This window comes from Crotalus tigris, unplaced genomic scaffold (genome assembly GCF_016545835.1).
Source record: "Crotalus tigris isolate CLP2741 ecotype Arizona unplaced genomic scaffold, ASM1654583v1 scf7180000019364.2947544272:3078424, whole genome shotgun sequence".
Classification (NCBI taxonomy): domain Eukaryota; kingdom Metazoa; phylum Chordata; class Lepidosauria; order Squamata; family Viperidae; genus Crotalus; species Crotalus tigris.
The window spans coordinates 1112894-1133423 of NW_024097500.1; the positions used below are offsets into that span (position 1 = coordinate 1112894).

Consider the following 20530-nt stretch of genomic DNA (forward strand, 5'->3'; position numbering starts at 1 on the left):
AAAGGCAGCACAGAAACATTAAAAAGGAAGCACGCAAAGCTGTTTTTGCCACTGGATGACCTGGGCTACTTTGAAGTGAATGAAGGTCAATTATATCTTCCCCAAAGGAAGGGGGTGAGGAGAAGGCGCTTGGCTGGAGACCCTTAGGAGTTAATCATTTCTTGGGGTTTCCTGACCTGCCTTTCACTTTTCAGTCTGGCATTCCCGTGAGAAGATTCACTGCTTTGCCCCTGTAGATTGTTCGCCTTTCCCAGAAGAAGACGCGGGAGACCTTCTGAGCCACTCCTTGCCTGGGCATTGAGGCGCCCTTTCTTCCTCCCGTTGCACGCCAAGCCAGAGCTTGTGGAAGGGAAGCAGAGCTGGCAGTGATCTCTTTGGTCAGTTCTCCCAAGACAGATCTCAAGGGTTCTCCTCAAACTAGGTCATGGCCCACCAGGTCATAGTTGTACCCGAAATCTCTTGTAGACTCTCTCTGGGTGTGTCAACATGCAAAGTGGAAGGGTTGTGTAGAAGCCCTCAGGAGAGAGTGGGGTGGAGGGGGGGGGCTATATCTGTTGTAGTATTTTGATTGTCTTGAATCCCAGGGATTTCTGCTGGAGGCCATTCAGTGCATCACTACCCTGATTCGTTTTGGCCGTATATAGGCCTATCCCCAAGGAAATCTGGAGCCACGTTGCAGCATGAACTGGCCCAATTAAGAGACAGCTGTGTCCCATCTGCTTCCATCACAAGCAATTCTGCTTGGAATAAATGAAATGATAACAGGAAGGCAAGAAGCGTCCATTTTTGAAAAGCTGAAAAATGGCAGGGAGGGTTTGAAATGGCTGCCTCCGCTCCCGGACAAAATCCTTACAAAGGAAGAGCTGGGGCCAGCAGGTGAACCGCTGAGCTGAGTAGACAAATTTGTGCACTTGTATTTTCCTGGACTGTGCTTGAAGAGCTTGCCTGTTGTCCCCAACGGAGAGGCAGTTTGCAAGCCCACTTTTCTGTCCTCAGAGGAACCTTTACAAGCTGAAAGAGATGAGTTGGGAGCTGCCTGTGGCTGCTTCCTCTGCCGCCACTCGGATGTCCATCCCGCTCATCAGCTCAGGCCTGCCTGACTCCGTTTCACCTCCTGATGCCTACCACGACGGTTGTTCAAATGAGGAGAAGAGCCGCCTTGAGCAAGGTGGCCATCCAGCGTTGGCTGCGGAATGAAAAATTGCCTTCAGGAATAAAGGCACCCCAGCCTGCAGCTCCTATCTGCCTTGCACAATGTCAGAGGAGGAAGCCAGGTGGGTGGGGGGGTTTGCCAGGCTGCTTCATCCATGGATACAAAGCGCCTGAAGGCAGGACCAGAAACAACAGATGGAAACTAATCAAGGAGGGAACCAGCCTAGAACTAAGGAGAAATTTCCTGAGGGCCAGAACAGTTAATCTGGCTTCCAGAGGTTATGGGTGGTCCAGCACTGGATGTTTTTAAGAAGGGATTTGGCAACTATTTGTCTGAATGGTTTAGGGTTTCCTACTGAGCAGGGGAGGGGGTCGGATAGAAGACCTCCAACTCTGTTATTCCTTGTGTAGTGATTTGTATACTAGCCCTGTCAAAGAAATTGAGCTCATCGTGATAATCAATATAAAACATGCCTTAGAAGATAAAAAGCATAGCATCAATATAACAATGTTTTATATAGACCTAAAACAGCAGCAGCCTCTGCATGGACGTTCCTCGAGACCCCGGAGAAGAGGCAGATGGCAGGGAGGGGCCTCCCTCCATCCCTCGGGAGGAGCTGGCCAGGTAGATGCTGGTAGAGGAAAGCGGCCCTGTGGATCACTAAGACTTGGAATTGGACTGGATCCAGGAGAGCAGCTTCTCTATCTGGCAGGGATTTAATACAAATCTGATGGCTGTCATCTAATTCCTTATAGTCTCCGGACTCTGGGTTAGCATCTGTCCAAGTGATGGAAAGACCAGTAAATCTATGTCCCAAAATAGACCGGTAAAGAAGTTGGTGGCGTGGGGGATGGACCTGGGAGGAGGCTGGTGAGCTGTGATAGATGGCTAACAGGCCCTGAAGGAGGAGAGAGCAAAACCATCACCAAAAGGTCAGGAAAGGGGGCAAATGTGGAACAGAGGCTCAGAGTAACCTTGGATTACACAAAGTATGAATTATCTGGAGTGGTGATTCTCAACCACCGTGGCCACTTCCAACTCCCAGAGATGGCTAGCTGGGGGGTTCGGGAGTTAAGTCCACCCATCTTAAAGTGGCCACGGTTGAGAAACACCGATTTGAAAAATTTCTTTGAGAAACCTTCAAGTTTCTGTTTCATCGTTTTACCAGTAGCATAGATCTTTCCACAAACTGAGGTTAAGTTTTCTAATTTTGCAGGGCTTGTTAAGGAAATTCTCCCAATGTGCCTTGTGAACCTGCTCCTGCTTCGCCCCACATCCCCTCCTGTCCCCCTCTAACCAGTGAACCTGATTGTATTTGGATGGAGATTGGCTGGCCTTTCAGAGGAACTTGGGTCAGAGATGATCCATTGAACAGTGAGAGCCAGTCGAAAGAGGCTAAGCCTTTGTGCCACAGGCACCAGCCTTTCCCCACCTTAACCAAGAAAGCAATTGGTACAGCTGGTTTTTTTTTCCCTTCACCTGGTGAGGCTGGCGGAGAATGAAAATGATGCCAGAGGAATTCGTCAGTCATTGTCCTACAATAAAACTGTAAGAGCACAGCCGCTTGTCTGGTTACCAGGGTGAGGGGAGAAATTTTATTTATTACTATTAGTTTTTATTTTAGATTTTGTTTTGTCTCACCTTTCTTATTTTTTGTAAATAAGGTGGCAAACGTAGCTAATACTCCTTCCTCCTCCTCCTCTTATTTTTCCCATGATTGGGCGGAGGGAGAGAAGGACTGGCCCAAAGCCACCTAGATGGGTTTTCATGCCTATGGCTGGACTAGAACTCACAATCTCTTGATTTCTAGGCCAGCACCAGAATCACATCCTCACACTCGAGAAGGGGATTGGAATGGAATTTGATCTTCCAAAGATATTTTTATCCTCTACCCAAATTATAGAAAATTATCTTAAAGTAGTTTATAGATGTTAAGGATCCAGTCACAGTGATGACTGATCCTAGGGACACCAGGTCCCCTTCCTGACTGGATTTAACCCATGTCCAGTAATACCAGTTGGAGTTCCGAGAGCGTGGAGAGCAGCAAATGATAGGGATGGGCGGGACTTGGGGGGTCTTAGCACAAATCTCCCCCGGGGCAGGAATCCTCAGACCATCCGAGACTGATGGTTATACTGGACACCCTTTGCCTCCTCCCCTCCCCTCCCCTTTAGCTGCTCTTCATAGGGTGCAGCCTCCAACTTCCTCACCAGCTCTGCGGCTCTTCTCTGCATTCTTTTCACTTCCTCAGCACCCTTATATTTTGGCCGCAGTATTCCAGATCTCTGCATTCTTTCCAACTGGATTGGAGCCGATCCAGCAGCTCCCTTGGGAACCAGAAAGGGTTGAGGGGGCACCAGTCGAAGGGAGAGGGCAGCCCTCGGATGCCATTGCGAGGAAAAAGGCACAGAGTCCTGCTGACTCGTTGGGCAAAGAGTGAACTGTGAAGCTCCAGACGAAAAAGTCACAGGAGCGTCTGCTTCTCTGGGAGGCCTGTCGGTGCCTCGGCTTCCCTCAGCGTGCCGTCTGAAATGGCAGCTCCTTTGTCTTGATTCAGGGGCCTTTTGTGTGGCTCAGAGGGCTGAGCATTACTATGGGAACAACGTGGGATAAGTGGCCGCTGCATTTACTCCACAAACGCCGAAGGCATTGCTCTCTGGAGAAGGGGGTGAGCTGACGCATGGGGCCATTTTCAGCCCAAGCAAGAGGCCAGCCCTCACCTCCCCTGCCTCCTTCCGTTTGTGGGGCCAATGTCTTCAGAGGGCTCCCATTTCTGGAAAGAGGAGGCTGGAAATGCAGATTCTGGCAAAATGCTCAAACTGAGCAATTAGGTGTCTGGAGGGGCTTCCATGTGTGTGTGGGGAGGGCAGTGTGGATGCCCTGCATTCAAGTCAATGAGAGTACACCCCAGAAGGCCCCAAAGGAGGAGGAGGAGGAGGAGGAAGGCTTACGGACCAATCAGCTTGACATCTGAGCCTGGAAAAAGATCAGGACTGGCAGAGCCGGAGAGGACGGCCTGAGGCTGAAGTCGGGCAGGTGTTGAGAGGGTGACTTCCTTTGTGGCCTAGGCTGCGGGAGCTGTGTGATGTTGAGGCTGCCCCTTGGCCGGGTCCGGCGGCTTGCCTAGAACAAGGGGCTATTGTGGGGCGGTATTGAGCCTCTTTTGTGCAAGGGGCTTGTCCTGAGCCTTGGGTTGCTCCCCCCAGCCTGGAGACGTCTCTGGGCCCGGCAAGGACACTCCTGGGAGGAGGCAGTGCAGAAGCCCCTCCAGGTGCCAGCCTTGCCCTGAATGCAGGGCCCTTCCGGGCTGCTCTCAGCAGGAGCTGCCTTCAGAAGACCCTTCCCAAACAGTCCCGGAGGAGCTGAGCGCCTGCCGGAAAGGGGCAGGAACACTGGCGGCAGTTGGGCACATCACCTCCTAGCCACTGAAACTGCCAGTATTGCTGGGCATTGGAAGATGGGACCTTTTGGCTCGGTTAGCAGAGGGGATGCAGCCCTGGCAAGGAACGGAAGACGGCAGTACGGAGGGGGCTGTGGAGGGAACAAGCTCTGAAGTCTGTTTAGTGGCTTCCTAGCTTTTTGTACCCTTAGAACATTTAGTGTTTATCGGGGGCTCTTTTACGTTTTTGCAAAAGGCCCGGCTAGAAAAAGGTTTTAGAAAGAGGCTTAGATGTTTCCTCTGCAAAGGTTTGTACTGTGTGGTAAAAAAGGATTTTTGATTCACATTGAAACAAGAGGAAGGGATATCTTCACCATGTGAATTTTCTGCTAAATGGAAATTAAAGGAAACTGCAGATTAGCAATTTAACGATTGTTTGAATTTTGTTTCAAATGGAAATGGAGCCCCCCCATGACTGTAGCTTTGCCATTGTGGGGGTGAGTAGGGGGACTGTTGCTTAGGATAGACAAGGAGAAGGTAAGAGAGAAATGAATTAATGTAAATAAATCCAAGTCTCCAGGGACAGATGAAGAACAGGTGTGGTCCCAAAAGATGGGAGGAGAGCGAATAAAAGCTTTATAAAGCCTTAGTAAGACCATACTCTGAATACTGCATCCAGTTTGGGTTACCATGTTATAAAAAGGATGTTGAGACTCTGGAAAGAAGAGCAACAAAGGTGATTAGAGTACTGGAGGCCAAAACCTATGAAGAATAGTTGCAGGAATTGGGAATGTCTAATCCAGGGGTCCCCTTATTCCACATGTTCCCACCAAAAAGGCACTGTAGGGAAACCTCCTTTTGGGGTGGGGGCAGGGCCTTGAGGACGGGAGGTGGATTGGGGGGGTGTGCCTGCTCAGATCATGGCCGGGCTTGTGCTGCTGCAGCGTTTCTAGAGGATGATTTATCGCCTGACGGTGCCGAAGCCGGAGGAGTGGAGAAGATGTGTCAATAAGGGCTGAAGGAAATTAAAAATCAGGACAGGAAGAAGAACAGTCATTTTTGGATTCATTTAATTAACAGAAGATAAAATGGTCTGTTCCTACCATTATAGTTCTGAGTCCTTCCAGCCGCTGAAAGCCTCTCCATTGTATCCTGTCAAGTCAGCCTGTTCTTTTTATTGATGCGACATCATAAACTCAAGATGGATGTTCCTTCCTTCTACAGACTTAGAGATAGATTGTTTTCCTTTTCAACAAAGTGCTAAATTTTTCATCCTAACATATTTTCATTAACATTCTCAGTTTTGAAAGGTACATGTGTGATGGAGACTGGGCAGGGGACTGAGGACTCCACTTGTGTTTCTGAGACGGCCTCCTTCGTCTTCTGGTTCCCCTGGCCACCTGGCCCGGTTTCAGAATCCATCAGTAGAAACAGCAGCAGAAGACCTCAGCTCGGCTTCCTTCGACCAAACAGCCATTTTAGTGCAGCTTTCCTATGTGCTGTTTCTGCCTCCCCATGAAGAGAAATCAGTTGTCTATCTTCGCACAAGGATAAGAAGATTAGAAAATGTGCATGACAGCTCCACGGCATCAGTCCAGCCTCTCTGTGATTCTGTGACTCTGTAATTCTCACAGAGCCCCCCCCCCCATGCCCCTGTTTGCTCTCAAGCAGGAAACGAAGGCTGGCCCCTCCTCCCTTCAGTTAGGAATCTTCAGGCTTATAGTTCTCCTTGAATTTATGCAAGCCTCTTTTAAAGTTATCCAATTTAGTGGCCACCACACATCTCGTAGAAATGAACTCCACAGGGTAATCACACACTGCAAAGAAGGGCAGACATATGCAGGCAGCAGGGCCAAACACCTCTGCCTTCTAAATGTAAAGCTGCAGGTGAGTGTAGGGCCTTTGGTGGACCTGCAGCTCGGCTGTTCCTTGGCTTGACTTAGGCCTGTTTTCTGAGCCCTTGCCGCCCCATCTGCATGTCAGCACCAGTGAAACAAGACAACGTTCAGGTGTGTTCAGAGTGGGAGAGCTGCTTGGTCCACCTCTTCCGTATACTTAGAAGCCTCTTCTATATTGTGTAGAGTTGCTGGTTGCACTGCCCTCTTCTGATAGGCTGAAGGAGCATTTCTTCTTTCTTGAGGGACACAGAAAGGTCCCTAGGAGTCTGTCTATTGAAAGAACTTGGCAAGGAGCCGTGCTGGATGAGGTCTTAGAAGGCTCTGTTGGATTCTTGGGTCTTGAAGGAGAGGGTTTCTTCCTGTTGTGCAAAATTGGTCTTCTGGATGGGCTGTGCCAGAAATCTGCAGGAGATGTTTGCCAATGAAGAAGGATCCTGCAGAGTCTCACTTTCTTCCCTCAGATTCCAGTAGGTCAGTTTGTCTTCCTGCTGCAATGCAGAGAGACAGCAGGAGTGTCGGGGGAGGGAGCAGCCCGTTGGGCCTCTGAGGAGCTCAAGTCAGAGATTTGTGAGGAAAATACACCAGGGGCACTTACGTTTGATCGTTTTTACTCTCGCTCTTGATATCTATTCACACACTTCTATTTTAAACACTTAAACAAGCACATTAAACAGATTCCCAGGAGCATCTCATTTGCTCTTTTCTCTCAAGATCCACTTCCGAGCACAGAACTCCTCACTTCTTCACTGCCAAGGATAGAAGCGCATGGACCATTTACTCCATTCTTCAGGCTCCAAGACGAGCTTGCTTGGCCTGCTCTGACTGTTGGCAACAGGCCAGCAGTGGCCATAAAGCAGCGGGTCCTGCCCTCCCGATCCCTCTTGGCTTCAGGGACTGGACATTGGCTCAAGTGGGAGAACTCCTGGAAGGTCGGCTTCTGCAGCAGAGGCTCCTCTCCAAAATGCCAGAAGGCACACGAGGAAGGACTCCTTCCACAGCCTGCCAAATGACTTACTCTCCATTAAAATACAGCTCTAACAGCATAAAACCCAAGCATTATTCGGTCCATTCTTGCCTCTCTTATTTGGAAGCAGATTTCAAATTGTGGGCCAAGTGATTCTTGCTCTCTGCAAGTTAGTGTGACCGCGGCGTTTCCCCAGGAACTGAAGCTGCTGGCCAAGCCAAGGGCTGCTCAGGTTCAGCACCTTGGTGAGCGGGTGGGAGAGGAGGTGCAGCTTAGCCCTGCCCATTGGGAGCCAGAGCCAGACTGAACTTTTTTTAAACAAAGGCTTGGATAATCCCTGGGGGAGGGAGGGGGCTAATAGCAATCTCCCCACCCCTTCCCAGCACATCCTTGCAAACCCCACTGGCTTGGTTGGCTGGTTGGTTTGCGCCTGTAAGACCCGGTGATTATTTCTGTTCAAAATGTCAAGCATTTTTGACAAGCCTCTTTTGGAAAATCCATTTGTTGCCATGGTAAAAGCAAAGGACTTTTCTTCCGTGGCTCTGGGTGGGATCCGGAAGGGACGTGGCTCTGCTGAGGAAGCCTCTGTGCCGCCCTGGGCGCCAGGATTTCTCTGCCCATTTGATGAAGCTCCAAGTGGTACATGGCAACCTTATCTTTTCCACTGCTGCTTCTCTGCTGAACCAGCCTGCCTAGCCTACCTTTTTCCAACAATGTGCAACTGCTCAGTGTCGGTTGGTTTGCATGAAAGAGGCCACAGCAAATGGGCTCCAGAGCCCGTCTGGGCCTGGAGCGGAGGTAGCAGACTTTGCTTCCTGGAAATGGTGCTCAGGTGAAGGAGGGGCGACAAGCAAAGAGGGGCAGCTGAGGGCGCTTGACCTGATGGCATCATATACATGGAGCCTACAGATATATGGGAAGAGTTCATTATATGTTCCTAAAGGTATGTAAGACAAAGATTTGTTTTTCCATGTAGAGAGTCGGAGTAATATAGAACTGGGGTTCCCAACCTCTGGGCCATGAGCTGTTTGCAACTGGGCCATGGAAATGGCAGAACAGCCACCAAAGCTCCTGGGGTGCAAAGGTAGATGACCCCTCCCTCAAAGTTAGTGCAGTACAAGGCCAGGGAAAGAGAGGAGTCCCGAAAGGCACCCTGGCCCGTAGGATGTGCTTTGCTCATCTTAAAATGCAGCATTAGTCCCCCGGCCCCAGCAGGGATCTTGTATCGACACAAGCCTTGGACATTTGCAACAAAAGGAAACAGCACAAAAATAGACCGCAAATGAGTGCTTGAACAAGCCAGGGTTATCAATAGTTAATCAAGCCAATGTATTTCTGCAAGAGTTTGTGTGGCTGGGAAGGAATCAATTGCTGGCAAACCGGCGGGAGTCTCCTTTAGGGTTACTTAGAGAGAACTCATTAAAGAGACAATAAAGACTCTGGATAAGTAGAAGGCCTCAGCTATTAACAGCCGACCCGGAGAGTTCATGCATAGAAGCCAGAACTGTCTCCTTCCACTTTGCAGCTGAACTTCTTTTCGTGTCTGTTTCCATGGCTACGTGGGGGGCCTTTGGAGGATGACGGGCCCTGACGGCTCCCTCAGAGAGGCTGGAGGGACTTTTGCCCCTTTGAGCCCTTCCATCCTTGCAAGTCTTTGGGAGTGCTGCCCAATCTTCCCTGGCCAGGCGGTCAAAGAGATCTCCATCAGGTAATCCCTTCTGAATGGCCGCAAGAGGCCTTCTTCTGACACTGCCAGAGCGTTAACTCTGACCCAATTGGGATGGAAGTCGACTCCTTTCTAAACCTCTGCCCACCCCGTTTTCTTCTTTGTTGCAAAAGCTCCAGAGATGTGCTGAGCTGATCCCAAGCAAGTCCCGATTTCCTGAGTGTGCGTTTCAATACTAAGATGGGAATGTACTCTTCATAACTGAATGAGAGAGATTTCTTGTGCTTGTTTAGTTGGCTACACCTGCCTGGCGCCTTTGCTGAATTGCCTGGAGGAGATGGCTCTTCTAGGGAAAAGACCCTGGCAGAGAGAGGAGACCCCCAAGGAGAGAAGCCCTGGTGCTGGTTACCTTCCGCTTCTCCTTCCTTCTCCAAACAAGATCCGTTTTCAGGCTATGGCTTAGAAATGGCTGCTGCTGTCGTCTTTATTGAATGCTTCGGCTATGTAAACTCCAGCTGCCGACTAGCAACAGCAGATGGGACTGTTTCCCTGTGGCCATATTTGATTTCTGCAGAGAAGCCTCTGTCTTGCCAAGGTGATTGCTCACGGTAGAGCAGAAGCAGCAAGGCCCAGGCATCTCCCAACCTAGGTCCTCTGCCTGCCTTGTCTTCTGTCCCTTATGGCAGTGCGACAGAACGCAATTAACATGGCTAGTTTCTGGGCAAGATCTGTTTAATTTGTACATAGCTTAATCTTGTATTTTATATTTTGAATCTTATGTCATATAGTATGCCTTATTTTAATTATGAAGTTTCTGACCCGAACAAGCATATAATATATCAATCCTCAGATGTTCCTCATTGCCTTTGTTTCAACTTGTGCCAATTTCTCTGACTCCTCCTTGACAGTGTGGCTTATGGATCTGAACCTAATATAATAGAATACTTACTTCCATTATTTTGTTATTGCATTTGTATAGATGCAGCCTAAAACTGCATGTTTTGTAGTCAGATCGCTCTTCTAGCTCTTTTTCAGTTTGCACGCAACCACTATTCCAAGATTTTTTTCATAAATACTTTTATCTATCTACTAGACAATCTGTGTCACACTGGGTCATTGTTTCAGAGGTATTTCCTTACCTAGACAGAAAAACAGAATGGCCATTCAGCTCACCCTTGAGAAGATAAGAAAGTCTGAAATATAAAGGTCTCAGCTGCAGCACTCCGGTGCCCTCCCCAAGGGACCGGATGGTGCGAGTTGCCTCCCACTTCTTTTGGAGAAACTGTGTCCTTATTAACTTTTTAATAGTTGCTCTTCTCTTCATTGATTTCATTTTTAGTGAACTTTTTTCAGTTACATAAAGCTGGGAGAAAGCAAGGCAAAACCCCTCTAGCTTCTTTGCTGTAATTAAAATAAATGTCTCACTGACTGAATTAAACCAGGAAGTAGACAGGATGCCTCTTTCCCATTTTGGATTTTGGAGATCTGGTCTTGGCAGTTATCCTTTAGATGTCTGATGTTTTCTGATAACATCCAAGAGGGGATTGGAGTCTGGTTTTAGGGGAAAACATCTTCAGATTAGCGTTTGTTGAAGGCTCCATACCCTTGAGTGGAGACCAGAGTTTATTTATGGACTTAGCGATATGATCCAAAGTGACATGTTTGAACATTGTGCCACAGCCGCTGCCAAAGAGCCTCCTGGCGTGGCCTGTGGCTCCCCCTGATGGCAGTGAATTTCCACCCTGTCAGGAAGTGTTAGCGAGAACCCTTCCTCCCTCTCCCAGGGGCTGCCTGGGCATCCGTGCGAGTCAGCAGAAGGAACCCACGGACAGTCATCCCGTGACAGCTCAGCCTTGTGAAGGACAGCCAGGATGCTGCTCTGAGGCAGCTGGTAGAAATGGGGTCGGTGTTCTTTTGTAGGCAGTCATCCACTTAATCACTCAAACAAGCTTTGGCTCTGGCTTTGCCCTAAGGTGCTGTGTGATCAGTGGTGTGTGGCTTAATCGAGGTCAGATTTGGGCTTCAGCCTCTCCAGATGATGGGCAAGTGCCTTAACCTTCACACTTGAAGGTCATATAGTTTTATCTGGCTTTAGCTTATGTGAACACGATTGGTAAGCTGTGGTTTATGCCATAGCTACAATTGAGAGTTGTTAATCAAACTATTCCTTTTAAGTTAGCTCATTTGAGGTTTCATCATTGGGGCAGGTGTGATCTGGAGCTCTTGACCATTTCTGACCTTCCAGAAGAAATTTTCTGGTCTGGTGGCTTTGTGGCTAGTACACCTGTGTGCCATGGAGACCTTGGAAAGGAGGCGTGGGAACATTGCGGAGAAAGGCAGTGGCAGCACCTATGGGAATTGGGGGCAATATGTTAAAAATCAGTAAGTCCTGCTCACTTCCTCATGCCTGAAAAAAATAGCCATGCTGCCTCAGGAATTCTGGGAGTTGAAGTCCACGAGTCATAAAAGAGCCAAGGTTACCTACCCCTGACCTAGACCCACTGGATTTTGTGTGCAAACAGAATAACAGAGTTGAAAGGGACCTTGGAGATCTTCTAGTCTTACCCCATGCAAACCTAACGTGCCAGTGCAGGAGATGTATTATTTTCCCGGTGGCCGTATCCAGGACATGACAGAGAGGTTACCCAGACTATTCAGATTCATTGTTAACTAGCTTTTCCCAAAGGAATATTTGGGAATATTCCCAAGTAAAAATAAAAGTATTTCTTTTCATCCATCTTTCCACTTGAGGGGACATCAAAACTAAACACAACTTGGTTCTTGGCCACATAGATAGTATTGTCAAGAAATGTTTGAATTCTGCAACAAAAGCCCCTGGTACCTCTAGAGAGATGAGCTACATGGTGCAAAAACTTGAAGGAAATACGTTGTAGGCACTTCACCAGTCTCATCAGGAAAGTTTAAAACTAGAATAAGCAGGAGGTAGCAGAAGCCCAGAACCAAACGTGCAGCCAGGGATTGGGGCCACAAATGCAGGATCCAAAAGCAAAAGAAGAAGGTCGAAGTGGGGCATTTCTCAGGAAGCTCCAACTATAGCTTCCAGCCAGTAAATGGAGCCCTCCAAATTTTAGCTATTTCAGGACCAAGTGAAATAAACAGGAAAACTGGAGTCCTAACTCAGGAAGACAAGTATGATGCCAAAGACATCACTAAAATTTGGAGGAAAGACACTCGTGATGGACACATAGCCCAGAAGGTACAATTTATTTAAAAGGAACGGAGCAACAGACAGGGAGGAAGCACTGCAGTTTACACAAATAGAAATACAGAAACTGGAGCATAGAAATGCAGCTGAAACAGCCTGTAGAGAGGAACCGAAGGGAAAAGAAGTTTCTCACAGACCCTCCTTTGGCTGGCAGGATCTGGCTTTCAGAGAGGCAGGTGGGGAATGGCAAGTATCCTGATACCAGCTGGGAATCCATCTCTGCGCAAAGAGATGTTGCGGGAAAGTCTTCCCTTTGTTGCCAGACATTTTATTTTCTTGGGACAAGAGTTGGTTCTGTGTAGGTAGAGACTGTAAGTCTGCCAGCCAGGTTGCTCTTAAGTACTCGGTGTCTTGTAATGTTGAAGAAATTGTCTAGAGTTTGCTGCAAGGCCTGGCAAGGAGAAGCAAATGAAGAGGATTGGGAAGAAAATGCTGCCAGGGGCTGATGTTCTTTGACCCCGTCCCACTGGGCGATGGGTCCTGGGAAAGGAGGGGCTGGCATTGGGCTCCCCTTGCAGTTGGGGATTCATCCCAGTCACCCCAACAGGTATTTCCTTGACTCTGAAGTGGGCAGCCTCCAGGAAGGGTCACAGTGGAGTAGAAGAGGCACTGCTTGATCTCAAGCAGGCTGCAGGTTCTGTCTGGCTTGGAGAAAGGAGGACAGGGAGCAGTCAGCACCACATTCGAAGTGGAAGGAGAGGGGCCGGCCTCTATTTACCTGCCCAGGAGCTTAAGAGATTTGGACCTTGTCTGGCATTCAGACTGGCAGGGAGGCTGCAGTATAGTGAATGCCACAAGACTGTGTTTTTTTTATTGTTCCCAGCTTCCTCTCTGTCCTTGCAAAGTGTCCACAGCTTCAGGTAACTCTGGTTACCAGAGCAGATGCTTCCTGGTCCCACTTTCCACAGAGCTGAGCTCGATGGGTGCTGATGTGTCCCCAGAAGCCCCTCAGCACAGGCCATCTGGAGGCTGCAGTTGTGAGTGTGAGGGCTCTTTTCTTTCAAATATGCATCATGGAGAATCCCCCTGTGTTCAGTTCATTATGAATATTTGAATGGTGTTAAGTGGTTTGTTCTGACACAAGCATGTCTCATACTTGTTGTTAATTGTGGCTCATTAAGGCATGTTTGATGTGAAGAATGTGTTGATGTGAGGAGGAGAAAACAGATGGTTCCCTTTGCAGAGGCCTGGGTGGATTGGGTGGAAGCACAGAAGACAGATGATCTCCAGTTGCTTCAGCTGACTGGAAATTTTTCTTCCCTTCCCTTCCCTTCCCTCCTTCTAATCTTTTTGGATTGCATTCTTCCATCTCTTGCTTGTTATTAAGAGATCCTGTGTTGCCTGCTGGTACCAGTCCTACTTCCCTGGGCTTCACTTGCTCAGAGGTGGTCAACTCAGTTTTAGGGAGGAAGTTTAGAACTTTCAGTCCCAAGGCTGGAAGAGAGATTGTGGTGGAAGGTAGTCTGGATTCCCAGCTGGGAGGGAGGGGCTGCCTTCCAGAGGAGCAAGAGGCAGAGCAGCCTAGATAGTTTGTGTGGGAGAAAAAGGATGAAGACAGCTCCTCCCTAATAGTTCCCAGAGACTATGTTTAGTGGGGCAAGGAGACTGTTTGGCAAAATTTCTGACGGTAGGTGAAGAACAAGAAAGGAAATTGCCTTGAAATAACTCAGTGTATCTTTGGCTTTTGGAGCCTGGCAGGGACTTTCAGGGAATGCTGCAAACCTTTACAGGCAGTCCTTGACATATGACCGCACTTGGCACTGGAATTTCAGTCGTAAGTCAGGACAGTCACAAATTGAGGCACCCATGTGATCAGATCTGTTTTTTTGACTGTTTTTACAGCAGTCGTTAAGCTGTTGCCTTTCTCGTCCTTTGATGGACGAGATCTGCAGAGGTTCTCGTGACTCAAGAGGTGCTTCTGGCCAGCGTCTCTTCTGCCATTATTGGTGGAAAAAAATACTTCACACAGAAGAAGACTTCCGCACCACCATCCAGCATGGGAGGAGAGGGGGGGCTGCATCTGCCTCGCACTACCTGTCCCATCTCCTGATGCTCTAGGCCACACAGTAGCGTGTTACTTCTGGGAAAGTTGCATCTACTGCTGCGGTTACTACCTGGTCTGGGTCCATCCCTGGGAGGAGGAGTCTTCAGACCTTCCTCCTGTTCCAGGCTCCCTGCCTGCCGGCTTCTGGCCGCTGTCCTGACTGATTCCAGCCCTTCTTTTGCAGAGAGATGCCAAAGGCCAGTTCCTCTTTGACCTTCTGTGCCATCACTTAAACCTCCTGGAGAAGGACTACTTTGGGATCCGCTTTGTTGACCCCGACAAGCAGAGGGTAAGTCCCAGCTTGGTGCTTTCGGTCAGCTGAGCTCCTTGCCCTTCCTCGTGCCCGGTCTTCAGGCCCGCAAAGCAGCTGCAGGTGGAGGGACTCCTGCTTGTTGGGCTTTGAGCTCCAATCCAGCAACTGTTCCTGCATTATTCTGGAGAGGGAGAAGACCAGAGAAGAGCTGCCCTCCCTCCCCCCACCTCACTTAAAAGACTGGCGTTGCTTTGCCCCAATTGTCAAAAAGCCTCCTAGCTTGGGTTTATACCTGACCACACTTTGAGGTCAGAGATATTCAGCAAAGGCCCTGGGCTCCATGTGGCCCTGAAAGCCTTGGATGAGACACCCACATTAGTAGATATTATATGGTTATGTGTGAATGGAGTATCTTTGAAATTAATCTGATTTAACTGAAATTAAATGAAATTCTACCCCTTCTCAGTGCTTTTTGGAGCACAGTTCAGGCTGGAAAAATTGAATCTCCCAACCCCATTCTTCTGGTAACCAGAGCAATAGATTCACACACACCCCTATTTTTTTCTCTGCTACAGTGCTGGGAGTCAAAGGAGGGAGCCAGGCAGAGCTTGACCCTGCCTTGTCCTGGCCAGAGCTGCATTACCAGCAAAAGAGCCCAGCCTTGGGGCAATGCCTGGGCGTCAGATAATTAGAGGCCGGCTAGAAAAAGCCACCCCCTTAGGATCACAAGAACCTAAGAAAGGGACTGTCCTATGCTGAGCTTCTGGGGCAAAATAGCCAGGGGTGGAAAAATCGTCCTAAATATTGAAAGCCCACCACCTGCTTGATTTGTGCCCAGTGATTTACAGGCACAAATCTCGCTCGCCTTGTGAAGATCAGGGTTCCAGGCTTTTGAAAGCAAGCTACCCCAAATATCTCTACAAGAGCTCTACACGGTTTCTGCTCAGCTCCAACCGCTTTGCAGCTAGTGCAGTTTTATAACTGAAGCCAGGTTTTTTTTTGGGGGGGGGGGCGAGCAGAAAGACAGTGCAGCCACCCTCTGTTTGCCCGCTTTTGAATCTCTCTCTCTCTCTTGCTTCAGCACTGGCTGGAATTCACAAAGTCTGTTGTGAAACAAATGCGATGTAAGTATTTATCTTCATGATCGCTATTCAGTGAGCTGGCACGTCTGTAACTTGGCAGTGTGTGAGGGACTGGATCTCTGAAGGGGGAGGTGGTGGGTGCACTGCAGTGAAGCAGCAGTTTCCAAAGAAGGAGGAAGTACGTGCTGGGGTGGGGGCTGACAAGGGGCAGCCCTATCCCATCCCATCCCATCCCTATTCCTAATCCATTCTTATACTAGCAAGTATCAGAACCTCCTCAGGAGTTTAGAGGCCATTTCGGTGATCCCATTCAGAGGATCACAGCCAGTGGCAAGGTTTGGAAACTTCACTATAGTGCATCATACAACGCTGTATTGTGTTCTGCATGTTGGTGGGGTGGTCTGTGCTGCCATCTGAACCTCTGTGAACGTGATGTGTTAGTGGAATCTGGTTCCATTCATTCTTCCTGACTTGATGGGATCCACTGAGTTGAGAGAAGTGCAGACTTTTCCAAATGGATTCTAGCTGGATTAGTAGTAGCTGAGCAACAAATAATGTCTGTTCCTAGATGTGGCTCCCTTCCTCTTGTCACATTACATTCTCCAATTTCTGATGAGCAGTTGTTGAATTTTCCTTTCCTCTTTTTGCCCTGGAGGAAGTCTACTTTTGCTAAGCCAGATTGGAGACGCAGCAGGAGGGTGAAGGAAGGCTCCCCTGGGGGGCCGATAGGCTCCTGTAGACCCCCCAGCCCACCTGAGACCTTTTTCTTTTCTGCAGCTCAGCCCCCTTTCACGATGTGCTTCCGGGTGAAGTTCTACCCCACTGACCCAGCTGCTCTGAAAGAGGAGATCACCAGGTAAGAGGGGGAGGGGCCTTGCCCCACTTCCGGCTGGCCACAGGAAAAGCTGCTGGGGGCCGGGGGGGGGGGAGACTGAGAGCATCAGAGGCTCTTGGCTTTGCTTGTTGCTCTGATGCCTCAGTGAGGAAGGAGAGAAAGGAGGCAGCGATGACAGCAAAGAAACCTGAAGGAAAAAAAAAAACTGGAGGTTACTTTCCAGCAGGGTCTCTTTCAGGACCTGCTTTGCCAGCCACAGCTTCCAGGGAGGGCTACATTCTGCTTCTGAGCCTCCCGCTGGAAACAATTGGAGGATGAGATCCGTTAGAACTTTGGGACAGGTTAGGTTGCCAATCTCCCCCTTTCCACTAGGTATTGTGGTGGTTTCAGGTTGGGCTGTCTTCTCAAGGGCTGCTGAGATGCCTTCAAAGCCAGGAGCAGTGGATCTTCCGTTTTTACAGCTGTCATCTAGCTGCACTTGGTCCATCCCTTGGTGGCATCCCTGTATGATATACCCATTACAGGTTTTTCCTTGCTGCTCACCTCCCCCTTGGATCACAACTTGGGCAGCCTTCTCCTGCTGTCTTCAACCCAACTATCCCACCCCAGGGGTTACAGTATTGTTAAGAGGAGCAGAGTTTAGCTGTACATCTAAAGGGCTGGCTGAGGCATCGAGCTCAGAAAGGGAACAGAGGCGTGTGAAGGCTCTCCTCCAGGCTGCCTCCCTGGCAGGGGTTGGGTGGGGGTCAGAAACGGCCTTGCCTGGGCATTTTTGAACGGAGCCCTCTTCGGACCCATTTGGGAGAGGGAAGCTTGGTGAGGATTGGCCACCGGAAGAGGCCCGGAAGGGATTTGGGAAGGCCCCGAGTGGCTTCTTTGGATGGTGCAGGAAGGAAGGCACTCACCGCTCTCGCTCTGGTTCCCCTGACAGGTATCTCGTCTTCTTGCAGATCAAACGAGATCTGTATCACGGGCGCCTCCTGTGCAAGACCTCCGACGCTGCTCTGCTGGCCGCCTACATTCTCCAAGGTAGGGAGGAGTTCAGACGGAGACCTTTGGGGGGGAGGAATACGGGGGGGCCACCAAGGCCTTCTTGAAGCTGCCCCCTGCAACACAATTAAGCTGGGCTGCCTTTAAGCCCTTTTTCCCCCAGGCAGGAGCTCTTCAGTGGGCTTTTGCAAAGGACTGGCAAAGGAGACGTGGCCTTGGGGGTCCACTTGTACCCCGACCCATTTTCTTCCCAGGGAAAATAGTTCAAGGAAGAGAAGAGAGCATCTCTGCCTTTTTCTGGCAATCCTCCTGGGGCGGAAAGGGGTCCTCCAAATAAACGTCAGGCATTGCAGCCAATCAGCTTCCTGGAGAATGTATTTGGTTAAGGGGCTATTTCTAAAACAACAGTCCCAGATCCCCTTTGCTTACATTTGCCAAAGTCAATAATTATTGGTAATTTCTGTTCTTGCTTACAGCTGAAATTGGTGACTATGATCCTGGAAAACACCCAGAGGGATACAGTTCCAAGTTCCAGTTTTTCCCCAAACACTCTGAGAAATTGGAGAGGAAAATTGCTGAGATCCATAAAATTGAGCTCAGGTGACTCTTAGTAGCTGCTCTGCTTGTTCGTTTGTCTCCCACACTGTGCAAAGCCGCTTCCTGAAGTCTCCCGTAGCGAGTCTTGCGCTGAGTCGGGAGTTCCGATCTCTGATTCAGCTCTCCAGCTCAGCATTGCTGGGGGGAATTGAAGGACCTTAGAACAATAACCGAGATTCAAGGCAGAGGAAATGTGTGCCTGGAGCTGCTCAGGGAGAGATCCTGGCTTTTGTCCTTTTCCTGATGGCCTTGGCCATTTGCTAGAGCAGAGGAGATTTCCCGGTACTTGATCACAAGGGTGAAGCTACCCTGCAAATGGATCAACCCTGCGTTGTGGTCAGCTAATGGGACCGGCCTTCCCAGCAACTGGGATGGTTGGTTTTAAAGCTGCACCCAAAAGACGTGGTCACCCTGTTTTCTTCCAGCTCCTCAGAGGACCGTTTCTTGGTTTGGCAGCCTGGTGGACGCCTTCCAAAACAAAACATGGTTTAGTAGCCCCAACTATTTTTCCTGGCTCCAGGGCATCCCTAGAAGGAGGAGGAGTTAAGAACCAAGGCTCTCTCTAGCTCTGTAAGACTTCTGGGATCAGGCCAGAAGATGGTCCAACTAATAAAAGGCAGGGCTGCCATGAATCACCTCAGGGCATTGCCTGATCCAGGGAAGGAGAACACAGAACAGGGCAAGATCCACGAACGGGTGGAAGGGTCTCTGGAGTGGGGAGAAGCCGGCTAAGGAGAACACCTGGCTTGTGTGCAGACGAAATGGTCCCTTTGAAATACAAATGGCCCGGTCCAGCAGATGCAAATTCAGCCAGATGGCAATTTAATCCCATACAATGCCAACATTATATTGCAGTTGGGACTGAAAATCTCTAGGCCTTAGTTTGCAAGAATTCAGCCGAGCTGAGCTTGAAAACCGCTTAAGTTTTACCCCATTTGGCAGGAGGCATTCTGGCTTCCAGGCGCCCTGGGGAAAATTGCTCTCCCAGTTTGCTCACAGTTCAAGCAGATGCAAGAGGATTGGGACCTCTCTCGTCTTCTCCTCCCTTTCTTCCTTCTCTCTGCTGCATTGTTATCTATAGCCTTATATTACTGAGCAAGAAGATTGCATCTCACATGATTCAAGAGGCATCTAAGAAATCACATGTTAAAACCTGTCTAAGCACTTCTAGCTACTTAATGTATTAACATTTTGTCAGAACATTTAAGGCCGCCTTTCACCCTGACAGTTCTCTGGCTGGGCTAGGAAAGCAGGACCAATTAATAATGCAAAATGAAACCCATCAATAATACCAAATTAGGCACGCAAAGTTGACATCAGCATAAAACAATAAGCTGCGTCCTCCTGCCTCTGACGCTGGGCTGCTCCCCTGGGCCCCGGATGGCGGAGCCGCCGTCTGTCGGCGCCTTGCCTGAGCACACCCTTGTGTAGCTGTGGCTTTCAGAGGCAGCCAGGCCACGGTGTCTGTGCTCGGGCCTGCAACCAGGATGCCCCACTGGTTTTCTAGGGCTTCAGGCAGGGCTTGGAGCTCCTGGCGCCATGGGACAGCTGCCCTTCCCCCCCTCTTCTTCTCTTCCAGTGGGCAGACCCCCGCAATGGCAGAGCTGAACTTTCTCAGGAAAGCGCAGACCTTGGAGACGTACGGAGTGGACCCACATCCCTGCAAGGTACACGGTGGGGTCCCCGTCCTCTGCCTGACTGCAGCCGCCTTCCTTGGCATTCAGGCCCCACGCAAGCAGCACTGGCTGCCCTTGCCGGCTGTGGCATTGGCCACAAAATCCTCCTCCTGGGAGAGACTGGATTCCCCCGTGGAAGACAGGCAGCCCCTGACCTGTCGGCTGAGTCCTCCTCTCCACACCGTCACTCCCCCCCCCCCAGCACACCTTGGTCCTTTTCTGCTGCCCCCTTGGTTTTGTAGGGCTCCCCGGTTGAGCCAGATTTAAATTGCTGCTTGACAGAATCTGCTCAGCTCTGGAAGCGATACTGCCACCTCCCCCTTTGCCAGAAATGAATAGAGCGAAATGGGCGCAGCTGCATTTAAATGCTAATAGTGAATCAAAACATTTGAAAGGAAATTCTGCAACAAAAGCAGTTTAAAAAGGATCTGCAGCAGAAAGATATTTGTCAGATCAGCCAGATTGACTCTTGTGGTGTCTTTAATATTTAAGTCAGTGTCTAGAAGGACAACCTGCACATTGGTGTGTGAGGCTTCCTTGAGTGCCACACGGCATCTCCCAGGTCAGAGAGCTGTCTGTTTTGCACGCCTAGAGCATGGCCCACAAACAGCCCAGCTTTCCCAGTGGGATTCCTGCCTGCCGGACCATGGCTTTGCACGGCAAGTGACCGTTTCCTTGCCATGAAATAAGCCAGGCCACACTTAGAAACAAAATAAGAGTTTAAGAACTCTGGGATGAGAAAAAAGCCTGAGCAATTAGCAAAATCC

General features: G+C 49.5%; 1 protein-coding gene across 4 annotated transcripts in view; it reads left to right on the forward strand.

The window, feature by feature from the left end:
• FRMD5 (FERM domain containing 5) overlaps positions 1 to 20530 on the forward strand; it is a 39172-nt gene that overhangs the window by 5932 nt on the left and 12710 nt on the right. For all 4 annotated transcript variants that reach the window (XM_039362059.1, XM_039362062.1, XM_039362061.1 and 1 more), the window contains exons 2-7: positions 14515 to 14619; positions 15665 to 15707; positions 16443 to 16521; positions 17432 to 17529; positions 17967 to 18090; positions 19667 to 19754. In XM_039362059.1, the coding sequence (XP_039217993.1) occupies positions 14515 to 14619; positions 15665 to 15707; positions 16443 to 16521; positions 17432 to 17529; positions 17967 to 18090; positions 19667 to 19754 (537 nt within the window). The remainder of the gene's footprint in view (positions 1 to 14514; positions 14620 to 15664; positions 15708 to 16442; positions 16522 to 17431; positions 17530 to 17966; positions 18091 to 19666; positions 19755 to 20530) is intronic.